The following is a 17112-nucleotide window of genomic DNA, read 5'->3' as shown; positions in this document are numbered from 1 at the left end:
AAATATCTCCGATAATATCTGGGGAAGAAGAGGAAAAACAAAATTCTAAAGAGGACACGTCACCCCTCTCTCTCTCTCTCTTCAGACTTCACTAGTGGAGAATTATAAAGTCGGTGAAACGAAACTTCTCCTTCTCGCCGTCCTTTTCTAAAACCGAAGCTTCTCCACCAATCACCGCCAATGGCCGGCCACAACACCGCCGTCAACTCCAACGATGTTTTGGAAACTCCGGTGTTAGACGTCGAGGCACACAGTCTACTCCAAAGCATATCTGAAGAAGGTGGTTATGCGTATGTTAGTATGTCAACACGCGCCGCTGATGGAGACATTCGAGCTGCAGAGGCGGCGCGTGAGGTTGCGTGGGAGCAACTGCACTCCGGGCCATGGCACTCCGTGTTGCCTGTGTGGAGAGACGCGTACTCGATGGCGTGTTTGCACGTCGCCAAATTTCATTATGCTAATGGCGAGTTCAAAGAGGCGCTTAGGGTTTTAGACATGGGATTGATAATGGGAGGGATGGTTTTGCGTAAGGATTTGGAGTCGGCTGTGGGGAAAGCCACGGAGAGAGCGAATGCTCTTCTTAGGGTTTCGGAAGAATCTGTTAATGGATCTGCTAATGCTAAATTAGTAACAACTCAAAATGCAATTAACTTGATCGAGGTGAGTTTTACTTAACTCTGTTCTGTGAAATTACTCCGAGCAGATTTATACTATAACTTGTGTTTCTGACTGTAAATGGAAAATTGAACCTTGCTTAAAATGATCATGAATTCATGATCATAACTATTCCCCTGTTAAGTGAAAATTTTGCTGTAAATGTCCACTTTTGTCTCTAATTCCCTATAAATTACATGTTACAACCTTCCCTGAATAAAGGTTTTTTGGATCGGGATTCTTTCTGGTGCTGTAATAATACCTGATTTGGGTACCCTACATGTTACTAGCTAGAAGGATCACCATCTAAGATCCCTATTTCTGGTTATGATTGCATTCACCTAAGAAAAAGAAAATGGACAACATATTCATACCTAAAGTGCTGAATAATGTTTTACCTGTCTGGATCATATCTTTATCAGCAAAACAGTGAAGAATGCAAGAATGTTCACCTTCTGATTGGACATCATGCTCAAATAGGACAAAGGTTACTTTAGATGATATGCATGAGTGTAAGCAAGATTAAAAAAAAAACATTAATCTTACACTAACTTGTTTGATTAAACATGCAGACTCTTCAAATCCTACCCAAGAACTCATTATCTTGTAAACATGTTGTAAAGAGATCTTCATCTTCCCTTTCATTGGAGGGTTTCATGCGTGACTATTTTCTCCCTGGTTCACCAGTTTTATTAACTGACAGTATGACTCATTGGCCTGCAATTACCAAATGGAATGACTTGAATTACCTTAAAAAAGTTGCAGGATATCGCACAGTTCCTGTTGAGGTGATGTATTAATTACAAAACTTACATCAAGTGTTGTTGTTTAAGAACAAAACTCATATCCAAATCTCCTCAATTTACTCAAAGTCAATCTTTAAGTTCTCCTGATGATCAATTTTTGTTGCAGCTGAAAAATGTGTTGTAGAACATCTTGCAGGTTGGAAAAAACTATTTATGCAATGATTGGAAGCAAGAGATGTTAACATTTTCTGAGTTTCTTGAGAGGATTCAGTCCAACAGTTGTGATGATGCCCATGCCCCTACTTATTTAGCTCAGCATCCCTTGTTTGATCAGGCATGTGCTTACTCTATCATGCACATTAGGTGTTCGATGAAATGCCTAAAATGAAATGAAGAAACCAATTGATTTATGTATTGTGTAATATGCAGATACAAGAGCTGAGAAATGACATTGTTACCCCTGACTACTGTTTTGCTGGTGGAACTGAGATGAAGTCGGTTAATGCTTGGTTTGGTCCAGCTGGCACAGTGACACCTTTACACCATGATCCCCATCACAATATTCTTGCTCAGGTATTTTAAGTTGAAGAAATATATATTTTAGATTTTTTTTTTTTGAATTGGATATGGAAAACAATAAATATGAGTTTTCACAGTTAGTTGTAATTTAGAAAAGGGTTTTAGATTGATTTAGGGAAACAAACTATTTAAATGTTTTCAAGTTGGGAACAAACCCAAAAAATGTTATAAACAGGTGAAGAAGTATGGTTTTTGTTTTTCCACATGCTATCCCAGGTATAGCATAGTAGGTCATGTTCTAATTTTACATTTTTGGCCCTGGTTTTAAATTTTGTTATGAGTTTGGTCCTAAGTTTTAAATTTTGTTACAAATATGGTCGGAACTTTTTTATTTTACAAATTTGCCTCAAGTTTAGTTTTTTTACAACCTTTTTTAAGACTTTTTTAAACTTCTTATTACAATTTATTTATTTACTTTTATAAATACAACTTTTTATAGATTTTGTTACACAACATTTTCTATACTTTTTTACTTAAAAACGATAATTAACTTTTTTTTTTGTAATTTTTTAAGTACAGCGATTTAAACTTGTTTAATTTTTTAAGCTTTCATACGACTTTTATTTTTTAATAAACGGAAGTATTTTTAAACGTTATAATAATAAGTAAAAAAAAAAAGCTTAGAAAGGGGTTGTATGAAAGTTGTAAACAAAGTCGTATGTAATTGTAAATTTTTTAAAAAAGTTATCATTTTTTTTAAATGCTTAGAAATACATTCGTATGCAAGTGTAAGAATTGTTAAAAAAAAATGTAAAACAAGTTTATAACTTTTTTTTTTTTTTTTTTTGTAAATAAGCATAAAAAAGTGGTAAAAAATTGGGAAGTATGCAAGCATAGTCCATATATTTTAGCTTCATAATCGATTTAGTTCTTATATATATATATATATATATATATATATATATATATATATATATATATATATATATATTCAATTAAGTCCTAAAAACTGACAATTGTTTGTATTTTGGCCCTTTAACTAGTAACCGGTCACTAACAAAATATGAAGACTTTTATTTTTATAGATATTTTCAAAATATAAGGATTTTTTTTAGAAATATATTGTTTTTAATTTTTTTAATATTATTTTATTATCTTTATATAATCTTAATGTAATAGTTTTTATGTGACACAAAGTATTATCTTGCTATTATATTATTGTATTTCTCTGCTATTATCGTACAATATTATCTTTAAATTAAAAATAAAAGTCTAAAAGTTATAAACAAGTTCTTTAGAAAAAAAAACCTTTGTTAAACAAATGATATCAAGGTTGTTAAAAACATGATCATGATCCTAAGATCATATGATCACCTAAGTAAAATGATCAAATATGAGAGATGTATCTTTTGTGATTCAAAGTATTTATTGTTAATTGAATGATAAACTGATAGACAAAATTATATTTTTTATGGTCTAAAATCCTTTTTGGTAGGATCTTACATTCTTGACAACATATATAGGATCTTACTATAATGATTTTGCAAAACAAAAAAACAATTTTATATAGAAGAAAGAAAATAACATAAGATTAATGTAAGATAATACAATCTTGAATATTATAAAAACGGCTATTTATAGAAGAAAAAAAATCTATTCTATTTTCATAATAAATATTCTCCATCAGACAAAGAAAATATCATAAGATTATTGTAAGATAATATGTTCCATTAGACAGAAAAAATAAACTAAGATAATAATATAACATTAAAAAATTAAAAATAATATATTTAAAAAAAAATCGTTATATTTTGATCATATTTCTGAATAAGTTGGTGATCGGTTTACCAAGTAGAAGTGCCTAATATCATCATTTATAAAGCTATTATAATACAAAAAAGTGAGTCAACTTTGTTAAAAACTAATAAATATAAGGGTTACTTTTGAAAATGTATATACGTTGTGTTAAATCACTGTTTCCACCAAAAATTGCACCATTTCGTTAAGAAAGGTCAGTGGACTGGTCTTTTCATCGTGTACACCTTTTTTCCTTTTTCCTTTTTTTTTTTAAATAAAAAAGTGGGAATTATTTAACTTTCAGGTTGTTGGAAAGAAATACGTGAGACTATATCCAGCTTCATTTTCAGAGGAACTTTACCCACACACTGAATCCATGCACAAGAATTCCAGCCAGGTATTAATATAACTATTAAACATCAACAAATAAATAAATAAATAATCCTTTTCTATATTCATAGTAAATTAATTAATTAGCAATATGAATTCCATTGAAGGTTGATCTAGACAATATAGACGTGAGTGAGTTCCCAAAGATCCAAGACTTGGAATTTGTTGACTGCATTTTAGAAGAAGGCGAAATGCTTTACATCCCTCCCAAATGGTGGCACTACGTCCGATCCCTCACCACAAGTCTTTCTGTCAGCTTTTGGTGGGCTGCTGCTACTACTTCTCCTCCCTCACCAACATCTTCATTTTAGTAAATGGTAATCACCACATTTTTATATATTAATTAGATATAACTCTTTTTTATGTTACTAATTTGTCACCTATCATCAACATCATTATTGTTGTTATTATTATTATTATTATTATAACAATTACTGGTACATTTTCTTATTAAAACCTGTTCCTCGAAACTGAATTATGAAAATACCCACAAGTTCAAGTTCCTTTTTCTTTTTACAAACGAACACCAATTTTCGCATTTGGTTTTCTGTGAAATTTTACATTCCCCCTTTTGTTATTTTTTATGTCTTTTGAAGACGTCTAACAAAAATCTTAAGTGGGGAAACTTGGATTTTCACAGATGAAAGAATTGTTTTTTTATTTTTTTCAAATGGGACGTATGACTCATGACAATTTTGGTCGTATTGCAAAATTTTGGACAATGGTAAATGAGATTCGTTTTTTTTTTTTTTTTTTTTTTTTAATATAAATAAATAAATATAAAGTACGATCCTGGTCCCCACCCGCAAAAACTAAACACGATACAACCTGTCCGACCCAAAATCTTTTTAAAAATTACCCGGTTTGGAAAGGACTCTCCATGGGGCCTTTTGATACCACTTTGGTTTTAACGAATGTCCATGGTCCCAAAGGACCCAAACAAATCATCAATGTGAAAAGTGAAAACAACAACAAATTGAATCCAACAAAACAACGCCTCTCATTTTAAAATTATCAACATTTGCATCAAGCATCATTAAAATACAACACAAACAGCTCTTGTTACAACACAACCACTCACAACATTACATTATATCACCCAATGACAAAAAAATAAAATAAAAATAAATAATAAACAAATTAACCTGAAGTTTTATACCTGCAAATTACCTTACACCTCAAAACCCTATCTTGCACATAAAACCCCGGCATCACCATAACCTTCACTTTACTCGGAGTCTGATTCTGCCCCCTTTGTCTATCAACAAACACATCCTCCATGAAAACACCATCAAAGCTTCGATTCTCTTCCACTCTCAAAATCCCCAAAACCGGATTAAACGAAAACGCCAACAAATGCAACAACCAAATACACTTAGCAGCCACAAAAAACGCCTGAAGCAACAATTCCGGCCATGGTCGAGTCCAATTCAAAGCTGTTATCACTCCGCTCATTTTCAAATCACAAAATCTACTAAACTCCTCGCTGTAATACTTCGTCCCCTTTCTCAAAACCTCATTCCAACTTAAATTCCGAAGCGCGCAAAACGACGAGAATTGCAATTCCCGTTCCTGTTGCGGGTCTAAAAGCTTTGGAATTCCGTTCTTCTGAAACACGCAGTTTTCAAAGTCTTGGTATAACGATTGGTTTATGATCGCTTCCAAATGGTATAAAACGGATTTCGAGTATTTCGAGTTTATCGATTGTTTATACGGTTGAAGAATTGAGTTTAGGTTATCGAGTAAAACCGTGTCCCCTTCGTCGATATGGGAAACCAAAGTTTTACAAAAGTGTTTAACCGATAATCTCGCTTCCGATACTATTTGCATAAACCCTTCCACCATTACTTCATTACTAACCGGCATGGAATCACTGATTCCGATTCCGATTTTCCCATTCCCATTCCCATTCCGTTTTGCTTGTAACACCGTTTGACTCAACGCCTTCTTCAGCTCTTCGCAATAACTCTCCAAATACTCTAACTTCTCTTTCATGTCACATATCGACGATTTCATCTCGGAAACCTCAATTACCGCCGCTTCGCGCCGCTCATTCGCTTCAATCAGTTCCTTCTTCAACGCTTCAATTGACGTCACAACTCCGGAATCCTTACCCGAAGCCTCGTCCGATTCCATTCTATTCGGCGACTGCTCGACGTTCTTGTGTTTTTTCTTGTTTAACCGCGGAAACAACCACGAAAGGCTGATTCCGGACTTGGGCTTGGAATGGGATTGGAACAACGAATGGGAATCGGTCATCGGGACGACCAAATTCGAATATTTATTCGTGCTAAGTGTTGCCGGTTTGCATTTATTGCACGAGGAAATCGACCGGAAGTCTCCGAGACTGTTCCTTCTCGATTTTGAGAATTCGGTTCCCGGAGACGCGCGGAGGTGGTTGACGTGGTTGGCGGTGGAGGCGGTGACGGAGTTTTGATCGTCAGAAGGACATGTGTGAGGGAGGATGTTTAGCAGTTCGGGTGGCAACAGTGTTCTGGACGATGTGTTCGGGTTCTTGTAGTCAGACAAGAACCGTAGATCGTCGTTGCCACCCCCGTTTACGCTACATTCGTCCCAACAACTTGGGAAACTTTGATTCCTCGGTACATCATCGTAACTCTGTTAAAATTAAATAATATCAAATACCCGTTTTAACAGTTTTAGTAGGAAAGATGTGAGAATCTAGAGTGGTCCAAAAAGTAGTTTTTTCTTATAAAACAGAAATTTTTTGTAGCTGTTTTTGAAGCAACTTTAGTCTGAAAAGCTGGCTCAAAGAAACTTGAGACAGAAACAAAGTGTGTTTTTAATGAAAGAGAATCTACTTTATGTGTGTATGATGTTGGTAAAGTATACTACTTTTGGTTAATAGAAACGTTAAAAAGGTTTTAGTATATTATCAAATGTATAAAGATATTGGTGGTCGAAAAAAAAACAAGAAAAGGTAAAAATATATGAACAGAAATTATTATGGACAAAGTTATCAGGGTGATGTAGAGGACCACATGATCTTTTTTAAATGTTGTAATTTGGAAATATTGGGGGCCATAAGAGTGATGTTAAGTTTCAACCCTTGTTATCGATGAATTATGTCTAAATAATTTTGAAAAAAATAAATAAATAAAAATTTCGAGATAGAACAAAGATTAAATAGCATAATACGTAATCAAAATAATTATTTTTAGAATACCTAATTTAATTTTAGAAAGTATTAGTTTTAATGGAATATCCAAGATTGTTTTGAGTGGTTAGGAAATAATTAAATTATCCAATGAAATGTTAAAGTTCGCAAATGTAAAGAAAAAAGTATACTCCTATTATTTAGTGGGAATTTTAAATTACATTATAAACCAACTTTACAAGCAATACGTGTTAAAGATATTGCGTAGAACAGTTGTTAATGGTTTTTCTAGTGGTTTGCACATATCTCAAAGGTTTAACTTCTTTTAATACACGAAGCGAATTCAAAGTGCAATATTCAATACGCTTTTGCTGAATCCAATTCAATTGAATTCGAATTCATCTGATGAAAAATGGTAAAACAGAAATCGGAAATCGGAAAATCTTACAGGAGTGAAAACAGGGTAATCCTGAGCGGAGAGTTGAGACGCATGCCGTGAAACTGGAGACGCCGACGGCAACCGGAGATGTGCCGGACTGTTGCTCTGTAACAGAGCAGCATGAAGTGCTCGGAGCTCCACCGCTTTGGCAATGGCTGCTTGAATCTCCTGTTTGCTCACGTCACGGTTACCGGTGGTTGTGGTTGTGGTGGGAGTGCGGCGGCGGTCTTCCCTTTGATAGGCGTTGGATTGTTCCGACGTGCTGGTTGTAGCCATTTGTGAACAGAACGGAGCGTGTGAGGAAGAAGAAGAATAAGAATAAGAGATTATAAACAGAAAGGATAAAACGGAATTGAATTGAATGGATTAACGGTTGGATTTGGTTTCCAAATGGAGAAGAAGATCACAGGGTTGCAGGAATACCAGAAATCGATGTGAGAGAGGAGAGAGAGAAGTGAAGTCCAAAAGAATTTGTCATTGTTACGAATGGAATAAAGGGATGGGAGCATGTGGAGAAGATGTTGGGTCACTGAGTGAGTGAGTGAGCGAGTTAAGCGTGTGACCCAGCTTCTATTGTAGTAGATGGTGAGAGACTGAAATGACTATTTTGTCCTGTGGTTTATAAACTTACCTGCTCCCATTTCCCATAGGTTAAATTTTTTATACCTCTAAATACAATTCTATGGAGGAAAGATTTGTTAAATGACTCTTTTGTCCATTATATGTTTGTCCCTTATATGTGAAATACATACTAAAACTAATCATGTTAAAGATATATAAAATTATAACACACTTATACATCTGAAGTATAAGGGTTAAAGATTATAATGATTCAAGATAGATATGAGTTCAAGTTGATTTGTTTAATTAAACAACTATTTAGACAAATGATCCGTGTTTGTGTATTTTTTTTTTTTTTTCTTTTAACTTAAGTAAAGGGGTTGGATCCGAAATGACTCATTTTAAATTCAAAATGAAAAAAAAAAAATAAAAAAAAAAAAAAAAAAAAAAGTGGAGCTTAGTAAAATAAGCAAACCTAAATAATTGTACAAGATACAACTTAATTATCCAAATAATATTCTAAATTTCTAAGACTTTAAATCCTTATTTTTTACTCACTTATTAATTAAAACGTCATGTTTCCTTTTTGCAACAAATGGATAAAAGTGTCAATTCATTTAATAAAATTAGTAATAATTAATGTTTTCTTAATCTATTTGTTTTTTTTTTCATATAAACTATAATTTTGAGATGAAAAGAGCATTTTATTAATTTGTATGATTAAATAAAAATAAATATTTATGGTTTTGGATTTACATATAAATTTCCATCCAATCGGGATGTGAACTCTCCACTTAAAGAAAGAATGGTAACATCTATACAACACATTGTTAATTGTACATTTAAAGTTTTTTTTTCCTTCATATGGAAAATATTAGGGCTGGCAAAAATGTACTATGGAGAACCAACCGAACCAATAAAATCGGTAGCCAATATGTTTGGCCGGTAATACTATGTCAATTAAGTAGTCTTGTTACGGTAACGGTATACAATTTTGAATACCACGGTTGTATCATACCAACCTATATATATATATATATATATATATATATATATATATATATATATATATATATATCAATCCTTACATTTTCAAGTTTTAGTTAAGAGTAACAACTAAAAAGTAATAGTCGGAGTTACTAATATAATTCAATTGATATTGATTCTTTTTTGAACAAAATATTATAATAAAAGAAATGACTAACACAAGGTTAAGGAAGTTACATGATACTAAAATAATTTACTAAAACAAGCGATAACCACAACTTCAACTCACGTTAATGATGATTATAATGTGAAGTCTTATATATATATATATATATATATATATATATATATATATATATATATATATATATATATATATATATATATATATATATATATATATATATATATATATATATCCGGTAAGAAATTTTTTTTGCTAGGAAGGTAAGAAATTTTTTTTCGACTTATTTTTTTGGCGAAAAAAACAAATGAATCAATAATAACATTATTCACCAAAAAAATCCCGAAAAAATATTTCGATGATTCATTTTTATGATGATTTTCATGATATTCACTAAAATTGTCATAAAAATGAATTTTTTCTTGATTTACCTAAAACTGAATCATGGAAGTGTTTTTTTCAGAATTTTTTCTTGTGAATCATCTTACTTTTGAATCATCTAATGATTCATTTCAATTTTTGCTAAGAAAATATCCATATAAAAAATTTTCTTACTTTCCTACCAAAAATTTCCTTCTTATTTGATCTTGACTATATATATATATATATATATATATATATATATATATATATATATATATATATATATATATATATATATATATATATATATATATATATATAGGGTTAGGTTCATGAGAGACGGCCTAATTTTGTAAGACCGTGAGACGCATTTTTTTATTTTTTTTTTTATTTTTTTTTTTATTTTTTTTAGTTAATTCAAGTTCTGAAAATAATATTTAAAAAAAGAATTTTTTGATTTTTCTATTTATTTTGCATTTTAAAATTATTTTTAGAATATGTACAGTGTAATCTTCTATTTAGAATATTTCACGTATTTTTCAAAAAAATAGTATTTTTTTATTTTTTTTAGTTAATTCAAGTTCCGAAAATAATATTTAAAAAAAGAATTTTTAGATTTTTCCATTTATTTTGCATTTTAAAATTATTTTTTAGAATATGTCAGTGTAATATTCTATTTAGAATATTTCACGTATTTTTCAAAAAAAAAAAAACGGGATTTTTTTAAATTTTTTTAGTTAATTCAAGTTTCGAAAATAATATTTAAAAAAAGAATTTTTGGATTTTTTTCATTTATTTTGCGTTTTAAAATTATTTTTAGATTTGGTCTCACTGTCTTACAAAATTATAATGATTTCAAATGAACCTGAACATATATATATATATATATATATATATATATATATATATATATATATATATATATATATATATATATATAGTCTTAAACTCTTCAAGTATAGATATTATTTAAATATTTTGGTATATAACAATATTAATATGTACCAATCAAATTTGTTGGTAACCAACTAACTTGGTATCAAGTATCATTGGTACGGTATTGGTAAGTAAAACTTTATGCCAATTATAATTGGTACGATATACGATTTGTAGGAAAAAAAACTTGGTATCGTACCAATTTCACCTAGAAAATATATATCTGGTTTTGCTTCTAACAATAGAATTCGTATACATATATAAATGTCAAACATATCATATATAATATAACCTTTTTGTTTAATTTTATTACCACTATCGTATTTTCTATAAACTCAAAACATTTAATTTATTTTATAGTTTATATGTCGAACCTTTAGACTTTCAAATAAACGAATTCATCGATCACCAATATTATAATAGGCTACTTTTTATATATCGTCAACAAAGTGTATATGAACCTATGGCTAATTGTCTATGGTAGTTGCATGTTCCAAAGCATGCATGATTGACCTTATTGTATCTATCTTATAGAAGATGATATTTTTCTTTAGGGTTATTGTATGCAAAATCATATTATTCTATTATAATTTATAGAAAATTATTATAATCTATGAAAAGTTCTTTTTTTTTTTTAATTATTATTTTTATCTTTAAATAGGTTATCGGCTAGGATTTGGTCATAAATTAAAATTATGATTTTTTTTCTATAAACTATGATAAAATAATAAGATTTTTCCAATAATAATGTTTTTTTTTTGTTAATCCAATTAAAAGCAAGATGATTTGATTTTTATATATTTGTTTTAATTTAAAAGAGAAAATTATGATAAAAGATATAAAAATCAAATCAATTAAATGAATAATAATAATAATAAAACAAAACAATACCACCATCCTATCTTAAAACATCATGTGACTAAATATGCTTATCCTAAAGTATATTGTCTAATAAATTTATTTTTAGTCATATGATAAAATATAGTTCATATTAAATTAGGATAAAGTTAGAAATTAAGAGAATCCACAATTGTCAAAAAAAAGTACCATTAGAGTCATAATGTTTCTTAATCAAAAGAGGACTCTTTTTCTTTGTAACCCCCGATTATCATTAAAAAAATGTAACTTTGAAATTTTTGGTACATAAAAGGTAAACTGATTTTCCTTTAGATGTCAAGTATCCTTTGCATAAAACATTGCTAATACTGGTGTGTTGCTTCATTTTTTTTTTTCAATTTTATATTAAGAAAATATATATTAAATATTTAACAATAAATGAAAAAACTCTGTTAAATCATGTGTCGTGTTGCTATAATACAAAAGAGGTAAATTAATATGTGATAGTTGCGTAAAATTATCAACATATCCATTCTCGTGGGGGTGGCTCCGTTGCTGGCCTATACAGTTCATCCCGTGGATACTTCATTGTCATTAAGTGGGGACCTAGACCACCCAACATTGGAACCTTTCCCCACTCAAATTACCAAAATACCCCTTCTATTTACTCCAATCATCACCCTCTAATTTAATACAACTAGGGCAGTTGGAGGAATATACCGATTAAATATATGTTTTATATAAAACGATAAGGAACAAATTTTAGGTATTTAGATCATTACATCCACATGTACATAAAATGAGGGTTAATTTGAAGGATGAGCAACAAAGGGCATGTGGGCCCGTAGTAAAAGTTGATAAAAATATGTCACTCGTCTAAAATGCTAAGGGTTTAAGTCCTTTTTATGATGAAAATATAGATTTAGTACTACGATAGTAATGTGACTTAACTGTTATAAGTTGGGAAAATAGAGTAGGTAACAACTTTTTGATTTTTTGTATTTAGTATTTTTTTTTTTTTATATTATATATCATCAAATTTATTGAAGTTGATCATATATTACTTTTGCAACCGAGTAGTGTAGGTTATAAGAGTAATATGTGAAAATTTTCAACAAGTTAGATGTTATATAATTTACAAAAAGAAAACTACATGTGAACAAAATTAAAAGTTCTTTTGAAAACCAACATGTGCATTGGATTTTAAGAATATTTTTCATACTAAAAATTTAAAACAAATCACCACACCAACTCTAGGTCACCGTCTAAAAGAGTGACACTATAATAATAACAAAAACAATGTTTTATTTTGTAAAGTGAATAAATATGAAAATGTGTATATATCCATATTTGAATATTCACAAATGTGCATATATGAACATTTATAGTTTCCATCGTTTGTTTGTTTGTTTGCTCATTAAGTTTTTTTTTTTTTTTTTTTTTTTTTTTTTTTTTTTTTTGACAAATCAATGTTTTATTTTGTAAAGTGAATAAATATGAAAATGTGTATATATCCATATTTGAATATTCACAAATGTGCATATATGAACATTTATAGTTTCCATCGTTTGTTTGTTTGCTCATTAAGTTTTTTTTTTTTTTTTTTTTTTTTTTTTTTTTTTTTTTTTTTTTTTTGACAAATCAATGTTTATTAATACACTTGAAATGATGATTTCTATTATTCGGATTTAACCGAGAATCGAACAAAATAACCTGAAAACCAATTTACCCGATTAACTTTGAATGAACCTAACAACTACAAAGAAGTCATAGCAGGCCTTGAGTTTGCTAAATGGAAAAAGACAATGGACAACGAGATTCAATCCATGTATGACTATCAAGTTTGGAACTTGGTTGACAATGTATCGGGTGATAAGACAGTTGAGTACAAGTGGATCTTCAAGAAGAATACCAACATAGACGGAAATGTGCACACGTTCAAGGCGCGACTGGTTGCGAAGAGCTTTACTCAAACCACGGGGGTTGACTATGATGAGACCTTCTCACCAGTGGCCAAGATCAAATCTATTAGGGTTATATTAGTCATCGTTGCGTTTCATGATTATGAAATATGGCAGATGGATGTCAAAACCACTTTCCTTAATGGAAGCTGGTAGAAGATGTTTACATGTCTCGGCCATAAGGTTTTGTGGATGCTAAATACCCCAATAGAGTGTTCAAGCTTGAGAAATCCATATATGGATTAAAACGAACGCTTCGCAGATTGAATCTTTGCTTCAATGAGAAAGTTAAAGAGTTTGATTTCTCTAGGAGTGAATATAAGTCTTTTGTATATGTCAAAACTAGTGGGAGTGTACTTAGCTTTTTAGTATTGTATGTTGATGATATACTACTCATAGGAAATGATGTTCCAACCTTGTAGGAGGTTAAGTCCTGGATTGGGAGGTGTTTCTCTATGAAGGATCTAGTAGGTTGCATACATTCTGGGGATAAGGATCATGTGAAATAGGAGTAATAGACTAATTGCACTTGGTCAAGGTACTTACTTGGATAAAATGCTAAAACATTTTAGCATGGAGAATTCCAAGAAAGGGGAGTTACCTATCCAAAGCAATACCAAACTGAGTAAGACTTAGAGCCCGATGCTTTTTCATTCCTCTACGAATGGCCACATATCCTTCTCCTGCTGCCGTCTGCCATTGTTCCAAACACTAAGATACGACGAGACACCGAATTACATGCACCACGTCCTTCACCAACACTTAAAGTTATAGCAATGTACTATTCTTCACGCCACATTTGTTTTTAATTGATGTGTCGCATTTTCCAAAGTACATTTCTCTCACACACTCAAAATATTATAACGAATTATCAACCCATTCTTTTTTACAATACGTTTCGTAAGAGCTCACTTGTCCCATTAATGTGTTACATCTCTCGTAATAATGTTTGTCATGAAAACAAGTGGCACATTACCGGTGGCAGAGTCAGAGTCAAAGTATAGGGGTATCCCGAAAATAAAAGCGTGTAATATACTATAAAGAAAAAATAAAAATCGCAATTTCATTAGACATAAAGTTCAACTTTAATAACAAAGTTATGTTTTAAAGTTCACATATTTGCCCTAAGTCCCTAATTTAACAAACCTAATTGATACTTTATGATTTTTCAACACAGTGCCAAAAAAATGGAATTTTAATTAGCCTAACAATAGATAATAGGAATGAGTATTTTTTTTTTATACTTATTTGTTTCATTGTTTCTTTTAATGAGTTTGATCAATCACCACCGGAGGAGGTTGCCGAAATAAGCCACCAACAGGACAACTTGTGCAAGCGAGGAGGGAGAAGACAACAGAAGATGAGTCTGCGATCACAACAGAAGTTGACGATCTGTCAATCACAGTAGCATTCAACTTTTGTTCATTAAATTAGTTGAGATTACACCTCTTTGTTTCAGTAAACTAATTGGTGTGCACATTACTGCATTTCTTTCCCGTTGATTCGTCATTGATTCCTTACACTGAGAAGTCAATCCGAACCAATAAAACAATAACCACCCCCCCCCCCCCCCCTCCGAAAGACAAAAGATTATATAGTTTTATAGGTTTATAAATATTTCATAAACTCTTTATTAACAAAATTGTTTCCAACACAAGTCTCAACTTTGTTAATCTTTCTATTTGTATTTCGTTTATCCACAATCCACATAGTTCCTACCGAAACAAATATCGGATCAAAGTCTAACGTTCCATGAAACGTGATATATAAATAACTTTAATATAAAAGTTTTTAGGTATCGAAAATAAAAAGAATAACTAATACTTTTCTAATTCTTAAGTCAGCTATCGAAATTTGAAAATAATAAAAGCATATGTATGAACTTTACAAAAAGTTTCATTTGGGATAATATGTATAATTAAACTTGTTTGTCGTTCTTAATCCTAAGTTAGTCATAACTAAATGCAAAAATGATAATCAAATTAATCCATATTAGTTTTATAATGATAATCAAATTAATCTATATTACTTTTATGAAATCTTTTATAACTCCATACTTTGATAACAAAATTATAAATCTAAACAAATTTGGTTGTCTTTTGCATAAAACAACCCGATTTTATATGAAGTAGCTACTATTTACATGTAGTTGGTTGTATGTATTCAAAATGGAATCCCACGTAGGATTAAGGACGAATATTCAATCATATTTTCGTACCACGCCTAACCACTTTCTAAAAAATTATTATTATTATTATTATTGTTATTGTTATTATTATTATTATTATATGTTTATTTCTCATTTTGTCGTTTTTAAGTATCTTCATCTAATCTTATATAATCTGACAATCATTTGAGATGCAATTATTTTGTCATTTTTGCAATTTATTTTCATGTTAATCATGATTAATCTTTGTTATAACATTTTAAGTTTAAACCAAAATCTACTTCAGTAATCATCAAATTCATTTAAGGAGTTATAGTGGATTCGGCATCGCTTCATCATTAGTTTAGTCACCTGTTTATATTTATCAACAAAATCGTTTTTTTTTTTTTTTTTTTCATTATTATGAGTAGACTAAAAATATAAACTAGAGTATATTTATGTTAGTGGTACAATCTGCCTAATAAAATGCAAACCCACTATACACGTATATAGCAAAATAACTTTTATGATGATTTGATGTTATTTTATTATTTTTAAACTTAGTATAATATAAGAATACCAAACATGCAGACTGCAGAGTTTGGTTTGTTGATACAGAACACCGAGTCATACATAGTCAACTCAAGACATGACTGGAAGCATTACATTGTGAAAGTAGATGGATCAATGACAACTTTCGGTTGCGTTGAACACACTTTTTGTATACAATTTTGTCTTGAAAACAAGGACAATGGAAGAAAAGAGCATTCATGTCACATTTTTTTTATTTTTTATTTTTTTCGTACAATGGCTACCAACACTTCCACCACAAAAGCAAAAATAAACAGTGTGATATCTAATTATATAGTCGAATATTAAGTGTTGGACTATATTAGAAGGGTAATTCTAACCGCACGACTTGAATTCCAAATGCACGAATTTTTGATTGACTCGATATACATCACTGAAAGTTTTGACACTTTTTAATATATTAAACTAAATAAACGTTTACTTTTCAATTTTCATTAAATGCCCTTATATTTATAGTTGATTTTCATATCATACCTTATACTTTTTGAAACTTTAGCTTTTATATATATATATATATATATATATATATATATATATATATATATATATATATATATATATAGAGGTAAGAGTTATATGGAAAATAAATACAAGAAAGATAGTAGAGAGATTTGATTGTATTTTATTAAAACTATATTGTTTTTAATGGATCTATACCTAATATTAGGTACATAACAACTACATATTCCCTAAGCCTTATATATATATATATATATATATATATATATATATATATATATATATATATATATATATAAATTTTAAACTATTAAATACTTATTGTGTCCATTTGATTTTCATCTGCTTCATTTGTGTCCATTAGATGAATATCCGTTTCGAATGGCGATGTGTCGTTGAAACAATAGTTACTTTCATTGAAACA

The 17112-nt window shown here is 30.1% G+C and overlaps 2 protein-coding genes across 2 annotated transcripts; one reads left to right on the top strand and one right to left on the bottom strand.

The window, feature by feature from the left end:
• Positions 1-59: 59 nt before the first annotated feature.
• On the top strand, positions 60-4519 carry JMJD5 (2-oxoglutarate (2OG) and Fe(II)-dependent oxygenase superfamily protein). The gene is made up of 6 exons (XM_078962599.1): positions 60-660; positions 1227-1442; positions 1597-1734; positions 1830-1973; positions 4021-4113; positions 4214-4519. Exons 1-6 carry the CDS (start codon positions 181-183, stop codon positions 4415-4417), a joined length of 1275 nt encoding a protein of 424 aa, XP_078818725.1. The 5' UTR covers positions 60-180; the 3' UTR covers positions 4418-4519.
• Positions 4520-5082: 563 nt separating this feature from the next.
• On the bottom strand, positions 5083-8208 carry LOC145003467 (DNA double-strand break repair RAD50 ATPase). The gene is made up of 2 exons (XM_078962598.1): positions 7673-8208; positions 5083-6725 (listed from the first exon to the last, which is right to left on the bottom strand). Exons 1-2 carry the CDS (start codon positions 7937-7939, stop codon positions 5247-5249), a joined length of 1746 nt encoding a protein of 581 aa, XP_078818724.1. The 5' UTR covers positions 7940-8208; the 3' UTR covers positions 5083-5246.
• Between the last annotated feature and the right edge of the window lie 8904 nt (positions 8209-17112).

This window comes from Lactuca saligna, chromosome 6 (genome assembly GCF_052625555.1).
Source record: "Lactuca saligna cultivar CGN05327 chromosome 6, ASM5262555v1, whole genome shotgun sequence".
Classification (NCBI taxonomy): domain Eukaryota; kingdom Viridiplantae; phylum Streptophyta; class Magnoliopsida; order Asterales; family Asteraceae; genus Lactuca; species Lactuca saligna.
The sequence above is the reverse complement of the archived record's forward strand: the minus strand, read 5'-3'. Positions and strand labels throughout refer to the sequence as shown.

What these genes read in the sequence shown, in the direction of transcription:
- JMJD5 (XM_078962599.1), top strand. Translation starts at nt 181, where the DNA reads ATGGCCGGCCACAACACCGCCGTCAACTCCAACGATGTTTTGGAAACT. An exon ending in ATGCAATTAACTTGATCGAG is followed by an intron (nt 661 to 1,226) that starts GTGAGTTTTACT and finishes TTAAACATGCAG; the next exon opens with ACTCTTCAAATCCTACCCAA. An exon ending in ATCACAATATTCTTGCTCAG is followed by an intron (nt 1,974 to 4,020) that starts GTATTTTAAGTT and finishes TTTAACTTTCAG; the next exon opens with GTTGTTGGAAAGAAATACGT.
- LOC145003467 (XM_078962598.1), bottom strand. Translation starts at nt 7,939, where the DNA reads ATGGCTACAACCAGCACGTCGGAACAATCCAACGCCTATCAAAGGGAA. An exon ending in ATTACCCTGTTTTCACTCCT is followed by an intron (nt 6,726 to 7,672) that starts GTAAGATTTTCC and finishes TAATTTTAACAG; the next exon opens with AGTTACGATGATGTACCGAG.